Here is a 19215-nt window from a genome sequence, read left to right on the forward strand (position 1 = left end):
GCCATCCCTGATTGGTCAAATTAGGCTCTCCTCGCTGGGTTTGATGGCACTCTCGGACAGTCTGGAGCTTAAAAGGGCGTGCACGGACGAGGATAGAGTTTGGATAGCGACTCTCGGGTTCGGGGACCCGGGCTACGCAGCCCGCAGCGCCCTGGACAGGGCCGTCGGACCGCTGTCTGTGGTGCTGAAGCCTCACTCAAAGGCTCCCCTAGTGTTCTAGTGAGAACACCTCCTCGCGCCTGGTGGCCGCCCTGACAAAAACGTGCACTCGCGCCCGCACACCACAAGAGACTGCGCCACCCCCTATCGCCTGACAGAAAGGCCAGGTCCCGCTTAGCAGAGAGGGAGTGGGACTCACAGGCGGACCAATCACGAGCCCGGGAAGCCAGGACATTTACATGGCAAAACCGTCCACCCGAAGTTTATGGGGTCCGAGACGGCCCGATGGTTTACTGGGTCTTCAGGGCACCGAAGGGGTTTGCCTGGAACCCTGAGCCCCAAACTTCTTCACTCCCTTTGGAGCAGTGCCCCTGCACTGTGGGATGCCCATTCCCCACCCCCTTTAAACCTTAGAGACGCCTAGCCTGCTCAAAATCCACAGGGTCCCAATTCCTTCTTCAGGCTGACTAGGTCCCCAGCCACCCCCACCTTCCTCCCTTGGTCTTGGGACTACATATGGTCCTCCCAAACGTGGGGACCCAGGCCTCTGCTCATTGAAGTCTAGGTTCCTCGTTCCTCTGCAGTGCTCTTGGTGGACAGCACCTCCTGAAGGTAGTACAATCGAGCCATCAATATCTCCTCGCCCTCTTTGCTCCTCCAGCTCTGGGTGCTGGACAGAGGGGAACCCTTCCTGTCTTCCGGGCAGAAAGCCCGCCCAAGAAAGGGCGCCAACGCAGGAAGTAGGATCCGTGAGGGCAAAAGGGCCCGAATCTGGCAACCCGAGGCCCCAGGATGTGCCTTCTGGGCGTGCGAAGTCCTGGCCAGCGCGCCCTCTCTTCCACCTGCCGCGCCGTCGGGCGCCGCGAGGAGGCGGGGCTCCGTTGCCGTAGCCAATAAGCGACGCCGGCGCTGGCAGCTGCTGCTATAAAGGGCTGGGGGCGGCGGCGGCGCGGCCCAGAGCGCGGAGCGCGCAGCGCGGGCCGGAGGGAGGGAGGGAGGGCGGGCGAGGGGAGAGGACTGAACACCGGGGACCAGACGGGCCGGGCCGAGGGGCGGCGGCGAAAGGCAGAGCGCAGCGATCTCTGTCGGGAAGCGCAACCTCCTCGGGCCCCGCGGGGCCGCGCAGGGGGCGTTCTCAATCCCGCGCCCGCTCCCTCTTTCCATCCCCTGCCGCCCGCAGGCCACCCCGGGGCCCGGTTATCCGCGCGCGCGTACCCGGGCTCGGGCCCGTCCCCGGCCCTCGAGGGAGTCGCTGCCCTCACCGAGACCTCTGCAGCGGCCGCACCAGAGGCCGCCCGGGCAGGACCCCGGCGTGAGCATCGAGCGCCCCCCAAGGAGTGCACGACCCCCGGAGCCACCCTCAACACGGACCGCGCCCGCCGGGCACACAAGAATGGTCACTGTAGGTATTCCCCTGTCGCTGAGAGGGAACCTAGTCGGAGAGGGGTTAGGCACAGGCTCCGAAGAGATGGGAGGGGGGGTAGGACCAGGCCTAGCTAGGCCCGGGTGGGGGGGGGGTAGGACCGAGCCTCGGGGCCTGAGAGTGGACAGAGCCGCGCCCAGAGTGCTGGGGGCTCTTAGAGTCTGGCTTGAGAGGCCTTAGGGAATCGAGCTGCGATTCGGGGGGCATCCTACGGCGCCCTGGGGGCGGGATTGCCCCCCCTTCAGCAGGCCTGATGGGGGAGGGGACGCCGCGGCGTAGGATGCCTCCTCCATCCAGGCCCGGACCCAGCAGGCCTCCCAGGCAAACGCAGGGCCCCAGTCACTGGTGCTGGGCCAGGACAAGGCGGCAAGGAGTCCCCGAGAGCCCCAGGGAAGGGGTGGCGTCGGATCGCGCGCCCTGGGCCTCGACCGCGCCCTGGAGCCGGGCGTCTCGTCCTCAAGCCCGTCGACCTTGCGGCAAGCGGGGAGGGGAGAGGAGGGGGCGCGCCCGGCGGCCCCGCGGGCCCGCCGCCACCGCCGCCGCGTCCCTTTGTTTCTCGGCGCTTCTTCGCGGGCCGTAGCCTCGCGCGGGCGCCTCAGGCTGCGGGGAGGGGGAGGGGAGAGGAGGGCTCGTAGGGGGTGCTCCGCCGCTCCTGGGCCCCCGCCCCCGGGGGATGGGGTAAGGGGCTCAGACAGGCCCCCTAGGCCAGGTTCAGGCGTCCCACCCCGCCAGAGCTCTGGGCCGCGGGATGACCTTGAGCGCGCCCGCCCGCCCGCACCACTCGCCCCGCGCTCGGGGCTTTCAGCAGCCACAGAGCTGGTCAGCTCCCGAGCGCCCGGCCACGCCCGGCCACGCCCTTACTAACCACGCCCCTGCCCCGCCCATCTAAGCCCCGCCCCAGGGGCCCCAGGGGCCCTGCCTCTTCCGAGCCCTCGGATTTCCACTGGCAGCCCGGGCGTATCCCGGGGGCGGGGCTGGCCAATTCTAGACCCACCCCAGCTCCACCCCCGCCCCCGCCGCGCGACTCTGCTCCCCGCGCTGCCGAGCGTCCTTTGTCTGGTCCTGGCGCCGGGGCCTCCTTCTTCCGCTCTTTCTGTCTCTCGGGTCTCTGTGTGTGTGTCTCTGTACACTGTGTCTCTTCCTGGATCTCTTTTTCGAGTAGTAACGAGCACAGTGGGTGGGGGGATGCTCAGCACTCCCTCCACGCCTGGGCCTCTCCCATACTAGACCCTGGGACCCACCCACCTGGCTCTGAGAAAGGCCTGAGAGAGACCACCCTTTTCTGCTGTGTGACCTCGAGGCAGCTCCTTCCCCTCTCTGTGCCTCACGCTGCTCACCCTGATCTAGGAACGTGAGCGAGGCCTTCTGAGGACCCTCAGCACCCCCACAGCAGTCCAGCATACATTGCTCCGATCTGTGCCCTCATTTGAGAAAGGGAAGCTGATGCACAAAGGGGAGAGGGTGTGGTCAGAGGTCACACAAGGGCCTTGAAGCCCTTGGAGTCCTGGTCACTCCAATGGAGAGTACTCAGGCAGAGACCCATCATGGGGACAGGCTGGGAGGAAGTGAGGGGATGAGTTGAGACAGTGAGGGCTCTCCCTGCATGGAGGGAGAAGGGCTCAGAAGTAGGAGGCTCACTTAGCACCACGTGGTGGCCCAGCCTTACCATGCATAGCCACTCAATGCCCTATTGTTGCCAGTACCCAGGCATCTGTCACTGTGACTAGGGCCAGGGGGCACAGCTGGGGGCCAAGGGGGTCTGACACAGCAAGTAACCTCAGGTGTGTTCATTGCAAAATCCATATGTCAGATGTTTGTATAATGGTGCAAAAGAGTTGGAGAAAGGGTGAGAGAGAGAGGGAGGGGGAGAAAGAGAAGCGTTCAGAGGGGAGAGATGGACAGAGAGGAGAGATGGGGACAGAGCAGAAGAGAGAGAAACTGAGGGGAAAAGAGGGAAAGAGAAACAGAAAGAGGGAGAGACCCAGAGGAAGAGCTGGAGAGAGTGGGAGGGGAGGTTCCCTTGCTCCATCTTTGATCTGCCTTCCTCCCCTCTGACTTCACCTCTCTACCCCTGTTCTGGGACAGCCCTCGAAGGTCCCTGTGATCCCTGTGTCATCCCAGGCCACGCATTTACTGTGGGCTGAGGCAGGGCGGGTGTGGCCTCCACCAATCCGATCCCCATTAGCAGCTCAGCCGGCTCAGCCTCGGAGGAAATGCGACACTGATCCCTCTAAGCTCTGGCACAGATGGGAGGGAGATGGGGTGGTGGTGAGATTAGTGGGCTGGGCCTCAAGATCCTGAGTGGGAACCCCCCAGTCACCTCTTAACCCCACCCGAGTTGAGGACAGCATTTCCGGGGGTGGAGGACCAGTAACCCTGTATGTAGTCTCTAGGGTCATCAGATCAAGGGGTCATTTCCGGGGGTGGAGGACCAGTAACCCTGTATGTAGTCTCTAGGGTCATCAGATCAAGGGGTCAAACCCTAACACCATCGCTACTACTTCCCTCTGTCATCCTGGGCAAGTCACAGGTCCCATTTACCCTCAATTTCTCCATCTGAGAAATGGAGATGATCTCCAGCTTTCAGGGTGGTTGTGGAAAGGCAATGAAAACAGCACAGGCTCAGGGCCTGGCACATAGTAGGGCTTCCAAAGCTGGGATCTGATGTGTCCTGAAACAGTGGTTTATGTACTGCTGATTGCTTTGGGGGCTCCCATAATAGACATTATCAACAAATCACAGAATTCTAGCTCGCTGAGCCCAGACGGGAATTCAGACTCCATCTCCCCATACACGGGGGACCTCTGTGCCATATCTTTAGTAGTGGGACAGAGACCTAGAGAGGCAACATGAGCGTCAGAGGATATACAGGAGGGTGGAGCCAGCAGCTGGCATATGGTGGCACCTAGTAAATATTTGTTGAGTTGAATGAGCAGACTCGGCCAACAAAGTGGGTTTATTTTTGTTTGTTTGTTTATTCTTTTTGGTTTGTTTATTTTAAAATTTATTTATTTTTGACTGCGCTGGGTCTCCATTGCTGTGCGCGGGCTTTCTCTAGCTGCAGCGAGCAGGGGCTGCTCTTCGTTGCGCTGCGCGGGTTTCTCATTGCGGTGGCTTCTCTTGTTGCAGAGCACGGGCTCTAGGTGCACGGGCTTCAGTAGTGTGGCGCACGGGCTTCGTTGCTCCGCGGCATGAGGGATCTTCCTGGACCAGGGCTCGAACCCATGTCCCCTGCACTGGCAGGCGGATTCTTAATCACGGCGCCACCAGGGAAGCCCCCAAAGTGGGTTTAAATGTAGTGTTGCCTGGGGCTTGGCAAAGAGTGGGTGCTCAGCTTTGCTTTGCTTTGTTTTTTTTTTTTTTTTTTAAATCGGCCTTTTCATTGAGAGTGGGCTCTAGAGTCTAAACCCTGAATTGGAATTCTTGGTCCACTTTTTACATGCTACCCAAACTTGTGCAAATCCCTCCTCCTTCAATGAGACTCAGTTTTCTCATCTGTTAAATAAGAATAGAGTCCCATAACATTCAATTTGGGGAGAATTGCCTGGAAATTTTCACATAAAGAATTTTGGCTGGCCCATAGCAGGCCCTCAATACATGGCCATGTTGTTCGTAAAGTATTAATGTTACAAGACCAGGATGCAGATGTGTGGAAGGTACATTACTGCTATATTTCAGGCGCCTGTGGCAGACATTGCTAATCAACCCAGTTTGTGTTCCTGGTGAGCCTGGATGTGGCTTCAGAATAATCCTCCAGGGAATTCCCCCCCCCCCGCCCCGAAGGTCCAGAGGTTAGGATTCTGCACTCTCACTGCTGAGGGCCTGCGTTCAATCCCTGGTCTGGGAACTAAGATCCCATAAGCCACATGGCGTGGCCAAAAATGGAAGAAAAAAAGAAGAAGAAGAAGAAGAATCCTCCAGGCAGCTCCCCCAGACAGCCACTCCCAGCCAAATGGAGCTGCAGGGGAGTTGACCCTCTGTACTATCCTTTAAATAAGAATAAATGACAAGGAAACAGAAGCCCAAGGAAGAGCTAAGATTGTCGCTGAAGACATACAGCTATGTGGTGGCAGAGCTGCCCCCAGTGTATTGGCCAGTCATTAAAAACGGCTCTGAAGTTCAACATATCCAGGTTTGAAATCAGTTTCCCCATTTATATCACCCAACGTCTCTGAGTTATTTCCCTGGTACCTGACACGGTAGGTGTCAATGGAGCAGGATGATTATTCATAGCAGCATTATGAGGCAGGGCTTGTCTTGTGGACAAGACAAGCCCACTTCCACTTCTCATGACTGCCTGTGTCAGACATAGCTAACTGATCCCAGAATGCCTTCCAGCTGCACCCACAATTGGCTTTAGATGGGTCTCTCTGGTCACTATGCTGGTGATTTGGAGTTTTCAACAAAGTGGAGCAGAGGTCGTAGCATAAAGACTGTTAAGTAGCATACCTGAGGACACGCAGCTGGGAAGTGTTAGAGCCAGCACTAGTCTCGGTTGGCCGTGGAAGTTGGAAATACAGATGCCCAATCAGAAAAGCTCATGCGCAAATCCCTGTTTCACCGTTTATGGGCGGCATGATCTTTGGTAATTTTTCAAACATCTCTGAACCTCACTTTCTTCATCTGTTGTCTTACTCAGCTCAGGCTGACTAAAATACCATAAACTGGGTAGCTTAAACAACAGACACGTATTTCTCATAGCTCTGGAGGCTGAGAAGTCCAAGATCAAGGTGTGGGCTGATTCGGCTCCTGGTGAGGGCCGGCTTCCTGGTTTGTAGACAGCTGTGTTATCACTGTCTTCATAGGGTGGAGAGAGAGAGATCATCTCTCTCCCGTCCCTCTTTATAAGGCTCCACCCTCATGACCTAATAACCTTCCAAAGGCCCCACCTCCAAATACCACTGCGCTGGAGAGCAGGGTTTCAAGATATGAATTTGGAGGGGCACAAGCATTCAGTCCATAGCATCTCCTAAGCAGGGGTAATAAAACCCTCCTCCTTTCAGAGTGGTGAAAAAGAAAAGAAACATTCCCTGCAGAGGGCCTTGCACTGTGCCTGGCACATAGTATGCGCAATATTTGGGAACAATTATGGTATTGAATTTTGGGGCAGGGATGGCTGAGATGATGTGTACCTGCTGGCTCTTTCTAATTCTGTGGCCACAACAGATATTGCTCATCAATCACAGTCATCTTTACTGCTGAAACTGAATATAGCTTTATATCCTTCTTAATTCATCCGTCTAGGAAGACTCTACCAATCTATTTGGGTTTCTAGGTAAGGGCAACCTATTCACCAACTGTGACATAGGAGAAGACCTAAGGAAATGCTAGCTACTTTCCCTTCCCAGGCCCATGACAGACAATACCAATCAATCCCAGCCCTCTTTCGTTCTGAGCCCAGACACGGCTTTATAAGTCTTCTCTACGTGGCGCTTAAGATAGCCATTACTAATTGTTTCGAATTTTCAGCAAAGTGAACCAGAGGCCCCAGGAGGATAAGGAGCATATCCAAGGACACACAGCGAAGAGTTATCAGAGCTGGTACCTGCCTGGTTGACTGTCATAGAGAATGGTAGAGTGGTCTTCAGGTCTAGACAGGTCTGCATTTGCATTCCAGTGCCACCACTGATATGCTGTGTGACTTCAACAAGTTCCTTAACATCTCGGAGCCTCAAATTCCTTATTTGTCATAGCATAATAAACTTCTACCTGAGCCTCTGTGTGAATTAAATTTTTAAAAAGCATATCTTCCTGAATATAGAGGTTAAAAATCCTAAACAAAGAACCATAAAAAAGTTGGCAAATCAAACAATGTATATAAACAAAACTGCAACATGACCAAGTTTAGTGTAGCTTAGAAAAGTTGACCTAATATTGGAAAATCAATTAATGTAATTTATTACATGAACATATTAAAGCAGGCTTCTCCGGTGGTGCAGTGGTTAAGAATCCGCCTGTCAGTGCAAGGGACACAGGTTTGATCCCTGATCCGGGAAGATCCCACATGCTGCGGAGCAACTAAGCCCATGCACCACAACTACTGAGCCTGCGCTCTAGAGTCCTCAAGCCACAACTACTGAGCCGGCATGCTGCAACTACTGAAGCCGCGTGCCTAGAGCCTGTGCTCCACAACAAGAGAAGCCACCACAATAAGAAGCCCGTGCACCACAATGAAGAGTAGCCCCTGCTCGCCACAACTAGAGGAAGCCGCACACAGCAACGAAGACCCAATGCAGCCATAAATAAATTAATTAATTTTAAAAAATAAAAATAAAAAGCCCTCTTCCCTATCTGTTAAAAAAAATATTGAAGCAAAAAATCATCTCAATAGATGCAGAAAAAGATATTCAATAAAATTCAATATCCATTCCTTAAAAAAAATCTTGTTAAGATACTAGGAATAAAATTAAACATTCTTAACTTGATAAAGGCCATCTGCCAAAAAACCTATAGTAAAGATCATATTTAGCTGTGAAATGTTTAAAACATTTCCTTTAATGTCAAGAATAAAGAAGCCAATGTAGCCCCTGCAACAAGACAAGAAAAATAAATAACAGGTATAGATTGGAGATAAAGAAACAAAACTGTCATTATATTTGCAGGTGTTATTATGATATACATAAAAAACCCAAAATGGCTCAGTGGAAAACCTGTGGGGGTAAATTATGCATGAAGCAAAAGAAATATTAACACATTTGGGATAGGAATTACATTTGGTGGGAAGAGCAAAGTACATGGTCAGGTTTGGGATTATGAGGGCTTCAAAGCTAATAAAAATGTAATTCTTATTCTGAATACAAAGTATTCATTTCATTATTCTAAAAATGCAGACTGGCTGTGGACAAACAGGCAAGCATACGTGCAAATGGGCATACATGGCATTAATATATGGACTTTTTCAGAATAAAATCACCTGTAAAGTATTTTGCCCAGTGCTCAAGAAGTGGAAGGGACTATAAGAATAATACCTTATCCCCTCTGTATGTTCAAGCCTATGCAGACCTGATTGATCTGTCACCACCAAGCCCCTCCTCACTCCCACTGGTCCCTGGTGTGGGAACTGGGCCGTGAGTGGGTGCGGCCTGTTGTCTCCAGCAGATACTCGGGGCCATGGAGTCTCAGGTGGCGGGGGGCCCGGCTGGCCCGGCCCTGCCCAACGGGCCACTCCTTGGTACAAACGGAGCCAGTGATGACAGCAAGACCAACCTCATCGTCAACTACCTGCCCCAGAACATGACCCAGGATGAGTTCAAGAGTCTCTTCGGCAGCATTGGTGACATTGAGTCCTGCAAGTTGGTTCGGGACAAGATCACAGGTGTGGCTGCTGGCAGGTGGGGGGTGGGGATAGGGGACAGAAGTGGTAGGAGTACAGGAGTACAGGTGTGGTGTAGAGACAGGTGTGACCCCAGGTGGGAGGTGATGGGAGCAGGTGGGACCCTGGGGGGTCTGAGCTGTCCTCAGGATATGGTAGTACTCTGGGGGTAACAAATAAGGGTGGAATCCTGGTTCTCATAACCTTGAGGGGGGTGGTCAGTCTCTCAGGCCGGGGTCTGGGAGGACACTGGCAGGTCCAGGGAGGTCATTGTCCTGGTCCTGCCTGCAGGGCAGAGCCTCGGCTACGGGTTTGTGAACTACTCTGACCCCAACGATGCAGACAAAGCCATCAACACCCTCAACGGCCTCAAACTGCAGACGAAGACCATCAAGGTCAGCACCCTCGTTCCCCACTGCCACCCATTCCTGTGACTTCCCATCTTGGCTCTGCCCGTTTCCTCTTTATTACCGCCCACCTGGACTGACCCTTTCATGGCCACCCAGCCCCCCACGACCATACCCTCCCCATACATCCATTCCCCCCACTGCTGCCCATCCTCCCCCATGGCTCATCCCCTAAGGGGTTCAAATCAATCCCCAAAGGCTTTCTGGCTGGGGCCCCGGGGCCAATGGCTCTGCCTCTCTGAACCTCAGTTTCCTCTCTTGTCAATGGGGAGATGATCAGCCCCACATTCTCCGGCAACTCAAGGAGTCAGCCAGGCCCTGGAGGTACCCACCCCCTCAGCAGTAGGAGAGAGTGACCAGGGTCTGGTGGGCAGCCCTCTCCTTGCCTTTGTCATGGAAATGGGGGAGAGGTGGGGGCCCATCTGCCATCTGGAGCCTAACTAGGGTCTGGGAGGGTGGGATTAGGGGTGGGCCCTTCCCCCACCTTTGTACAATGCCCCTCGCCCCATGACCTCCCCTCTCAGCAGCTGCAGCTGGGACCCTGCAAGCCCAGGTTCCCGGGAGGCCGTGGGGGTTGCAGGGAATCACCATGGAAACCCCCTCTCTAGGTTTGCCTGTGGGTGTCTGGGCTCCGCCCCACAAATCTGCTCCTGAACCCTGGGGGAGGCTGGGCTGGGGAGGATGCCCATCTGGCCCCCAGTTCGCCATGGGAACAGAGGTGCCGGAATCTCTTCCTCTCCCTGGTGTGGAGGCTGACGAGGGCCTGATGGGTCCCTCCATGGCCAAGTAGACCCAGAAGCCCCCAGGTTGTGAGAGTGGACCCTAGTGATGAACTGTATGACCCAGAGGGCCACTGTGTGCGTGTGATGTGGTGCATATGTTGGGGGGGGGCCCTGAGCTATAAGACATGGTGTTTGTGGGACCCCGTGGCTATGGGACCCCCTGGCTATGTGAGTGGCTGTTATCATGTGGGTCTGGCTGCTATAGACGAGGGTGTGTCACCTTGTGTCTGTGAGACGTGGTGTTTATTTGACAGGTGCTTTGTGATGCACTGCAACTCCAGCTGTGACCTGGTGGGGCTGCGTAGGTGTGTCTGGCTGTGACAGGGTGTTTGTGTGTTACAGTGAAGTTGTGTGGGTGTGTCTACTTGTGCCCCATTCAGGATGGAACGTGTGTGACATTGAGGGCTTGTGTGGTGGTGTGACAGGTGTGTGGTTCTGCGACTCTTACTGCAATTATCCCAGACCCCCAGAGTCACCGTGAATGTGGCGGTGGCCTTGTGTCACCCTCCTGCTGGTGTAGTCACCATAGCTGTGCAGTGAATACCAGAGCGTGGCCCTCTGTGTGGGTGTATGTGCATGCATGTGCATCTGCCTGGGTGGCTGTAGTGTGTGGTTGGTCCTGACTAGGTGTTCCAGCAGATTCTGCCCACGATAGTTCCAGCCATTCATCGTGTGCCAGGCCCCGTCCTAGTGAGGGGGTGTGGGAGGAGCCCATACCACGTGAGGGACCTGGGTCAGCCCATGTCATGAAAGGATGGGAAAGGCCCCTGAACACTTACTCTGTGCCTCAGATGACCCCTGAGCCCAAAACCCACCCAGGAGCTGAGACTCCCCTCCCCTCTCCCCCAGCTCCAATCCATCAACAAGTCCTCACCCCTCAAAACTCACAGCCCCACGGGGTAGGGGAGAGTGGAAACCATCCAATACATGGCCATGAGTTTTAATTATTATTACAGAAATAATAGCAGCTGTGGTGTTTGTCTTTTTTCTGGAGGATCCCAGGTGTGCACAATTGCATCAGTTAGCATCCCCCTGCCCCCACCCCATGAACACCCTCACCCCCATCCGCCCTTGGCCTAATTTATTCATTTTGTTCGTTTTTTAATTAGCTATTTCTAATGAAGTAATATGCCCTCACAACTCACCACCCCAAACAAAAGCCAGACCCTTTACAATGACCCCCATCTACCCAGAGGTTAATTTAGAAGAAACAGAAAATAGACATCAGCAGAAATAAGGGGGAACGGAGCTTATCCCACCTCGCCTCCCCCACCAGCTCTAGGTCACCCTGCTAGCGTTTAGGGGTGGGCCCTCCAGACCATGTTTCCAGGACATTGATAAACACACAATGAGATGGGGTCACACAATACTCGCTGCTCTGTAAATGGACTTTTCTTTCCCCCACTTTACAATACTCGCCACTGTTTCGGGGAAATAAATATACACGTCCACCATTTTTTAAACAGCTGCAGAGAGTTTCATTGTTGGGCTGGACCATAATTAATGACATGAATCGAAGGATCATACTAAAACGTGTCTACTTCACAGCTGAGAGAAGGGCTTTGACAGAGAGTAACAGGGATAAGGGTGGAGGACCGAATTCAGATGGGAAAGGACGGGAAGGATATTTCAACTGAGACCTGGAGAAGAAAAATAAGGAAGAGAGTTGCAAGCACAGCGGACAGCAAGTGCAAAGGCCCTGAGGGTGAAGCACACCTATTGTGTTTGGGGAATGTGGAAGAGGCCCATGTGCCTGGAATAGAGATGTGGAGGGGGACAGTGGGCAAAGATGAGGGTAGGGGGGTGATGGGGCAGGTCGTGAAGGGCCTGGTGGCCCTGAGAAGCACTTTAACTCAGGAAGGTGGGAGCCACGGAGGGTTCTAAACAGAGGAGGGATGTGACCTGGCTGAGATGCTCACAGGTGCCCCCTGGCTGCTGTGGGGGGAACAGCCTGTGTGGGGGCGAGAGTGGAGCAGGGAACCAGGGCAGAGACTGCTGCACTGGTCAGGGTGAGCAATGGTAGGGCAGTGGAAATGGGGAGAAGTGTGTGAATTCTATCCAGATAATGAGGAAGGTGGAGCTGACAGGATGGATGGTGGTTGGATGCGTGTGTGACAGACAGGCATTGAGGACAACCCGAGGCTCGGGACCTGAGCAGCCAGGACAGAACTGTCATTACTGAGTTAGGGCAAGTCAGGGGTGCTGAGTGTGATCCCCCATGAGGCCTCCTCGTGGGGTACCTGAAGGCAGGTGTCACGCAGGTGTGCAGCTCAGGGGCCAGGCGCATGCTGGGCTCGGACATTTGGGAGTCGTCGGGGTTGAGCTGGGCGCTAAAGATCTGAGGGGCCCACTGTAGTCGGGAAGAGAAGGGGCCAGCCAGCATCCCAGGTTCACTTTCCAAGGGAGTGGGAAGTGTCAATGTTGATGGAATATCCAGCCTGAGAACATGAGCTAGAGATGTGAGGGTCCCTGAGGCCCCCAGGGAGACATGTGACCCCAAGGGCGCAGCTCCTTTGACCTCCTCGGATGACAGGTCCCTCTCACCGCTCTACGCGGGCAGGGCCACGCTGTCTTGGTCACAGCCACATCCCCTCCCCCAAGCCCTGGTTGACCCCACCCACCACCCATGGTGACTACTTGCGGTATTTGTTGAATAAACGGATGAGGGATTTCTGTTGCTCAGTGGCGGTTTGAATGTGGCCTCTCCCTCCCCATTTGAAATGGGTCTTGCCCTCACCCCTGTCCGCCTGACACCCTCCCCCAGGTGTCCTATGCCAGACCCAGCTCCGCCTCCATCCGGGATGCGAACCTGTACGTCAGCGGGCTCCCTAAGACCATGAGCCAGAAAGAGATGGAGCAGCTCTTCTCCCAGTACGGCCGCATCATCACTTCTCGCATCCTGGTGGACCAGGTCACAGGTCAGGCTGCCGGGGAGAGTGCACCTGGCGGGGGGGTGGGAGGGGGGGTGGGAGGGTGGGGGGCACTGGGCTAAGGCACCCAGGTGGGACCAGAGTGGAGAAACCGGAAATAGCAGCGAGGAGGGGGGCGGGGTCACGCAGGAGGGGGCGGGTCCCCAGGAGGGGGCGGGACCCATGACGCCCTCGCGCCCCGGCAGGTGTCTCTCGGGGTGTGGGATTCATCCGCTTTGACAAGAGGATTGAGGCCGAGGAGGCTATCAAAGGACTGAACGGGCAGAAGCCGCTAGGTGCGGCCGAGCCCATCACGGTCAAGTTTGCCAACAACCCGAGTCAGAAGACCGGGCAGGCCCTGCTCACTCACCTCTACCAGTCCTCCGCCAGGCGCTACGCAGGCCCCCTGCACCATCAGACACAGCGCTTCCGGTGAGCCCCCTGCCGCTCCCTGCCCCCCAGACGTCCCAGACCCCCAGGGCCGGATGCCCTAGGCTTGCAGGTGCCCTCGCCGAACCCCATTCCTGCAGGGCGGAGAGAAACCAGGACAAAAGGGGAAACGTGGGGGTCTGTCAGGTGCTGAGGCCAGACCCTTGTATACAGCAGGCGCTCAATGTGTGCAGGCCACTAAGGGTGGCATTATTGGCGTCAGTAGTTTTAGAATCACCTGACCAGGCCCAGCTCTGACTGCCAACCCACCCCCTCCCCCACCCCGCCAAGGGCACGTGGCTTCAGCTCCCTGCTGGCCAGGCACCCTTACTTTTTCTGCGTAGCGACCCCGTGAGGACAGAACTTGTCCTCATTTTACGGACGGGGACCCTGAGGCTCAGAGAGGCGTTGTCACTTGCCTGGCCCAGGCACTTTGGAGAAGAGACTTCCCTTCTCGGGACCCAAGCCCCGGACGGATTGGGGGGTGGGGGGCAGGCGAGCAGGGCTGGGCGGCCGGGAGGGGGAGGACGAGGACGCCAGTGCAGGCTGGGCAGCAGCAGGGCAGGCAAGAGGCGGTGCCCGAGTGACCACGGTTCCGTGCCAGGCGGTGTCCAGCCTGGCGGGGAGCAGGCAGGCGGGGGCAGGGCTGGCACTGCTGGATGGCTGGGTGGGGGCGGGGAGGGCAGGCTGGCTGCCCGGTGTCACAGCCGGGGGTGTGCCCAGAAGCCACCAGTGACCACCCCTTCTGCCTCCACAGGCTGGACAATTTGCTCAACATGGCCTACGGAGTCAAGAGGTAACAGTGCCCCCGCCCCACTGCCCCCAGCCCCTCGCCGTCCCTCCTTGGACCCTTTTGCCCTTATGGCCCCCATCCCCCACCTCATCCCCCAGGACCACCCCTGTCTGGGCATAGTGTGGCCATTAAGAGATCTGGGGGTCCTTGAGCCTACTAAATGCCTAGAAATTGCTACTACAGAATCTGGATCTGGGGGGCCTGTCTGTGGCCTCCTCCACCCCATTGAAAGGCAGGCAGTGTTGCCCGGGTCACAGCTGTGTCCCCACTGGCCACTGTTGATCATCTATGCTGAGGGTCACAGAATGCCCCCTTCTGCCTCATAGCTGGGGGTGGACCTTGAGGCCCCCCACCCACTCCATTGTCCACATCCCTGATCCTCTGAAGGTCCCCATGTTTATAGCATCAAGAGCTATTGAGCACATGCTGAGGGCCAGGAGCTTGGCTCTGAGCTGGGGACCCAGCGTGGCCTGGCCAGACTTGGCCCCTGGTGGAGCTGGAATGGTACTGAGCACGGTGCTTGGCACGGAGTGCAGGCTCACTCAGTTTAAAAGGCAGTGTCTCTTATGATTATGGTTACTGTTATTACTTATTTCAGTCCACTGGGGAAGGAGACAGATGAACCGTGATCTGGGCTGTGAAGGGGGCAGGAGACGGGGTGATAAGGATCCAGTGGAGACATCGCTCAGGAGACAGGGCCAGAGCAGAACTGGAGTTCCTGGCAGCAAGAACGGCTTGTGCAAAGGCCAGGAGGAGGGAGTGAGCCCAGTGACCAGAGGAATGGCTCAGGAAGGCAGGGAGCCTTCACTCATTCGTTCACTCCACAGACCCCACCCCCACCCCCCGAGGGCCTGCTGGTGCTGGGAGCTGTTCTGGGCCGGGACACCGAGGGAATAGAACCTTGCAGGGAAGATGGAGCTAAGGATAAATACATGATTTAAATAGAAAAAGGCCTGGGGACTTCCCGGGTGGTCCAATGGTTAGGGCTCTGAGCTTCCACTACAGGGGGCACGGGTTCGATCCCTGGTCAGGGAATTAAGATCCCACATGCCGCGTGGTGAGGCCAAAAAATACATACATACATACATAGGAAAAGGCCAGAGAGGGCCAGAGGGAGGAGGTGGCCACTATATGAGTCAAAGGAGGCCACCCCGGGGAAGTGACAGCTGAGCTGAGACCTGAATAACGAGAGGGGGCGCTTAAAGGCCTCGCTCGCACCCTGGTTCCAGCGCTGCCCTGCCGGGTGGGCCTCCACCTGGCAGGATGGCCAGTGGGGCAAAAGGGGCAGCATCGCCAAGGGCGGGATCAGGGTGGTGTCCGAGTAGGGGTGAGGGCAGGAGTTGGGTGGGAAGAAACGTCAAGGGAAGGGTGGTGGCCAGTTGTGGGGAGGGGGTCAGTGTCAAGAGGGCTGAGGACCAGGTAGGGTCCAAGGTCAGGGAGTGTCGGGGTGGATAGGGGCTCAGGGCAAGATCGCAGGTGAGGACCTAACGTTTAGGGAGGGTCAGAGGTCAGGACAGGGCTCCAGGTAGGATGGAGATCGGGGGCTGGTGTATCAGAGTGGCTCAGAGTCTGGGGCTTAAGGCGGGGTCACAGATGGAGGTCACGGGGCCAAGGCAGGGGTCACATAGTCCCGAGGTCTCCGCACGGTCAGGGGTCATGACAGGGTCAGGGGGCATGCCGGGGGTAAGGGCAGAGCCCGCGTGACCCCCAAAGTAGTCCCCTGTCGCTCATCGCCAGGTTCTCACCCATCGCCATCGACGGCATGAGCGGCCTCGCGGGCGTGGGCCTGTCGGGGGGCGCGGCGGGCGCTGGCTGGTGCATCTTCGTGTACAACCTGTCTCCGGAGGCGGATGAGAGTGTGCTGTGGCAGCTGTTCGGGCCCTTCGGGGCAGTCACCAATGTCAAGGTCATCCGCGACTTTACCACCAACAAGTGCAAGGGCTTCGGCTTCGTCACCATGACCAACTATGACGAGGCGGCCATGGCCATCGCCAGCCTCAACGGCTACCGCCTGGGCGAGCGCGTGCTGCAGGTGTCCTTCAAGACCAGCAAACAGCACAAGGCCTGAGCCACCGCCGCCCTCCCCACCCTTCCCGGGCAGCAGAGACAGAGAGAGAGAGAGAGAAAGAGAGAGAGATTGAGAGAGAGAGAGAGACAGGGGCCCGAGAGAGACAGCGCAGGCAGACCACGGACGGCACGAGGGCCCCGTGTCCCTGCAGAAGCCACAGGGTGAGCACTCGGTGGGAGGGTCTGCAGGGAATGGGAGGGCTCCTGGGGGTCCCCCACCCCGTCCTCCTGCCCCTCCCCCCCAGGCTGGGCTGTTCACTCTCTCGTCTTGGTTTTGTTCATGGTGAAGGTTTTTGTTTCCTTTTTCGGCTAAAGTGAAAGCAGAGACGTGCCCCCAGCACACCCTCAACCACCCTCCGTGGATGGCTTGGGGGAGGGGTGCTGGGGGTGCCCTCCCAGGCCCCCTTGCCCAGGCCTCCCCAACACCTAGGTGAGCCTGAGAGGGGGGAGCAGGTTTAAAAATCCCCAAAAAAGTGAAACGTGAGAGGGGTGTGGGCATCCCTGGCCCAGAGCCCCTTGGTGGAATGTGAGGGGCAGGGGGAGGGACTGGAAACAGAAACACAATGAAAAAAAGGGGGGGTGGGAGGGGAAGAAAAACTCTATTTTTGTAAAAAGGGAAAAAAGACCTCGTGGAGAATTTTTACTGGGGATTCTTGAACTTGAAAAAAAAAAACACAAAAAAAGACAAAAAAAAAAAAGAAAATATTTTGGCAGGTTATGTTTACCAACTGGGGCAGGGACACAGGGAGCAGGGCTTAGGAGCTGAGGGTCCATGGGGCCACACAGAGAAACACAGCCACGCGAAGACACACAGGGACACACACACACACACCCCACAGGGATACACAGCAGCACAGACGGACCCAGAGACACGCCTCAGGAACTCCCTGGCCCAATTCAGACACGTAGACAAACACACGTATAAACAACAGAAGACTGAAGTATGGGGCTGTGTAAATGTGGCCATGGTGGACGTGGGCAGATGCGGCCACGGGCAGATGTGGACACTGGTGAATGTGGCCGGGGACAAATGTGGACACGTGCACACGTGGACATGGGAACATTTCCACACGTGCCTGTGGCCACATGGAAGTGGAGACAGTTACATTTGGACACACAAATCTAGACACCCAGTCATGGAGAAACATAGTCACAATACCCAGAGACACACAGACATGCCCACAGCATCCCTCAGGCCCAGGCGAGAGATCACAGCCCAGACCCCAGCCCAGTCCATAGCCCACTTCCTCCAGCGAGGCCGGCCCACCCCTCCTCCTGGCACTCAGCCCCACTCGCCCCTGCCCCAGGTTCTCTGCAGAGCTCTCTCCTGGCTCCTCAATGGTCCCTGCCGCCCACGAACACAGGCGTGAACACACAGCGTCCATGCATCCAGACACACGATACCTCGTTGTCCTTTTGGCATCATGGTGGGCTGGAGGCAGCCCACCCAACGCTTGAGGCCAAAGGACCCCCATCCCTGGGGCTGAGCCTCCCTGGGCTGAGGCCCTGGCCCACGAGGCCGAGGGGGAGGCCAGGCCCTGAGCCTCTCCACTCCAGAGCCTCCTCAGCAGCAAGTGCCCCGACACTCCCCTCCAGGCCCAGGGTGGATGGGCCCAGGGGCCCAGCCCCGCATTCCCTTTCCGTCCACTTGTCACCCCCTTTCAGTTTGTTGGGTTTTTCCGTCTTTCCAGATCAGTGAGGGCAGTGGACGCAGCCCCTATCCCAAGCCCCGGCCTTGGCTTCTGTCTGGACTTTCCATCCCCCTAGTTTTCACTCTTTGTAAAAAACAAACAAACAAAAATCCAATAGAAGCCAAAAGCCGGAGCCCCCTGGGAGCCCTTGAAGCCCCCAACCCCCGCAGAGGGCCCAGTCAGAACTGAGAATGGCAAACCCCGATTTTAGCCTCAGTGCCCTTTCTGTGGTGTCCCTGCATTTGGTGTCTGGCCATGGCCCCATCTGACTGCCCAGCTCTCTCTCCCCCACCCCTCCCGGTGTTGTTATTAAACGTCTGTGGAGCTTCTGCTGCAAGGAACAAAAAGAAAAAAAAAAATCAAAAAAGCGACAAAAAAACACAAACAGAAGAGAAAAAAGCGACAAAAAAAGGAAGAGAAAACAAAACAAAACAAAACCACACACACAGAAGAGATTTAAAAAAAAAAAAAAAGAAAAAAAAAAAAACAAAACAGACATAAACTGGCACCAGTTAACTTTCTTGTACTTTTTTGCCGAATTGAGCTTCTTGTAGTTTTAACTTATTGCTATGTTAACTATTTATCCTCCTTGTTGCCCTGTAAGGACATTTGTGTATATTTCTGTTCCTTCATCCAGTTTGCAAGTTTAAAGGAACCACGATGTTCTCTTTGTTTCTTTAAGTTTTGCCGAGACGTGGTTATGCCTAATTTATTTATAAAAGGGGAAGTGGAATCATTAAAGTAATAATAATTATTAATAACAGTAATGGTAGCCGAGCGGCGCCCTGGGGGACCTGTGCTCTGCAGGGCGGTCCCCACGGCCAGCGACGTCCGGGGTCTTAATGGGATTATTTTTGCTCGTCTTGAGAATTTTTTCAGTCCTATTTAGCTGGTGAAACCCTAGCTTGTTCTTGATACACAAACCTATTTATTCTTGTGGTTTTTAAGTCCTCCCCAACCTCCCCGCTCCCCTCCAGCAGGGCAGGCCCCGCAGCGGGTCCATCCCTCTCCCTCTGTTTTCTTGGGGCTTTCTCCCCTCTGCACTCCGTGCGGTGACACGTGTCCACACGTGGGCAGCGTGGCGGAGGCATCTGTGAGCAATAAGGGCTGGGTTTGTCCCTCACCCTGGGGGGGGCCGGGCTCTGGAGAGGGGGCACCTCCCCATACCCCCTCACAGAGGCCTGAGCCCCTGCCACCCCCAAGACTGGGAGGGGACTCCTTTTTCTAAAACACAGAACTCAGC

At 56.0% G+C, this 19215-nt stretch overlaps 1 protein-coding gene and 1 pseudogene across 3 annotated transcripts; both read left to right on the forward strand.

Annotated features, from left to right (window-relative positions):
* Positions 1-8683: 8683 nt before the first annotated feature.
* On the forward strand, positions 8684-16376 carry ELAVL3 (ELAV like RNA binding protein 3). Of its 3 annotated transcripts, none has more exons than XM_060146673.1 (6): positions 8684-8897; positions 9186-9289; positions 12848-13001; positions 13199-13424; positions 14179-14217; positions 15931-16376. In XM_060146673.1, the coding sequence occupies exons 1-6, from the start codon at positions 8693-8695 to the stop codon at positions 16280-16282; spliced, it is 1080 nt and encodes a 359-aa protein (XP_060002656.1). In that variant the 5' UTR covers positions 8684-8692; the 3' UTR covers positions 16283-16376. The 3 variants fall into 3 exon arrangements, with proteins under 3 accessions (XP_060002656.1, XP_060002657.1, XP_060002659.1); XM_060146674.1 differs by having other exon boundaries at positions 15952-16376; XM_060146676.1 differs by lacking the exon at positions 14179-14217 and having other exon boundaries at positions 15952-16376.
* Positions 16377-16963: 587 nt separating this feature from the next.
* On the forward strand, positions 16964-18352 carry LOC132518686 (uncharacterized; annotated as a pseudogene).
* Positions 18353-19215: the final 863 nt, after the last annotated feature.

The sequence above is a fragment of the Lagenorhynchus albirostris genome, chromosome 3 (genome assembly GCF_949774975.1).
Source record: "Lagenorhynchus albirostris chromosome 3, mLagAlb1.1, whole genome shotgun sequence".
Classification (NCBI taxonomy): Eukaryota; Metazoa; Chordata; class Mammalia; order Artiodactyla; family Delphinidae; genus Lagenorhynchus; species Lagenorhynchus albirostris.

Excerpts from the sequence above, each read along its gene's own strand:
- ELAVL3 (XM_060146673.1), top strand. The coding sequence starts at position 8,693 with ATGGAGTCTCAGGTGGCGGGGGGCCCGGCTGGCCCGGCCCTGCCCAAC. Across the intron at positions 13,002-13,198 it reads CCTGGTGGACCAGGTCACAG|GTGTCTCTCGGGGTGTGGGA; the intron begins GTCAGGCTGCCG and ends GCGCCCCGGCAG. Across the intron at positions 13,425-14,178 it reads CATCAGACACAGCGCTTCCG|GCTGGACAATTTGCTCAACA; the intron begins GTGAGCCCCCTG and ends CTGCCTCCACAG.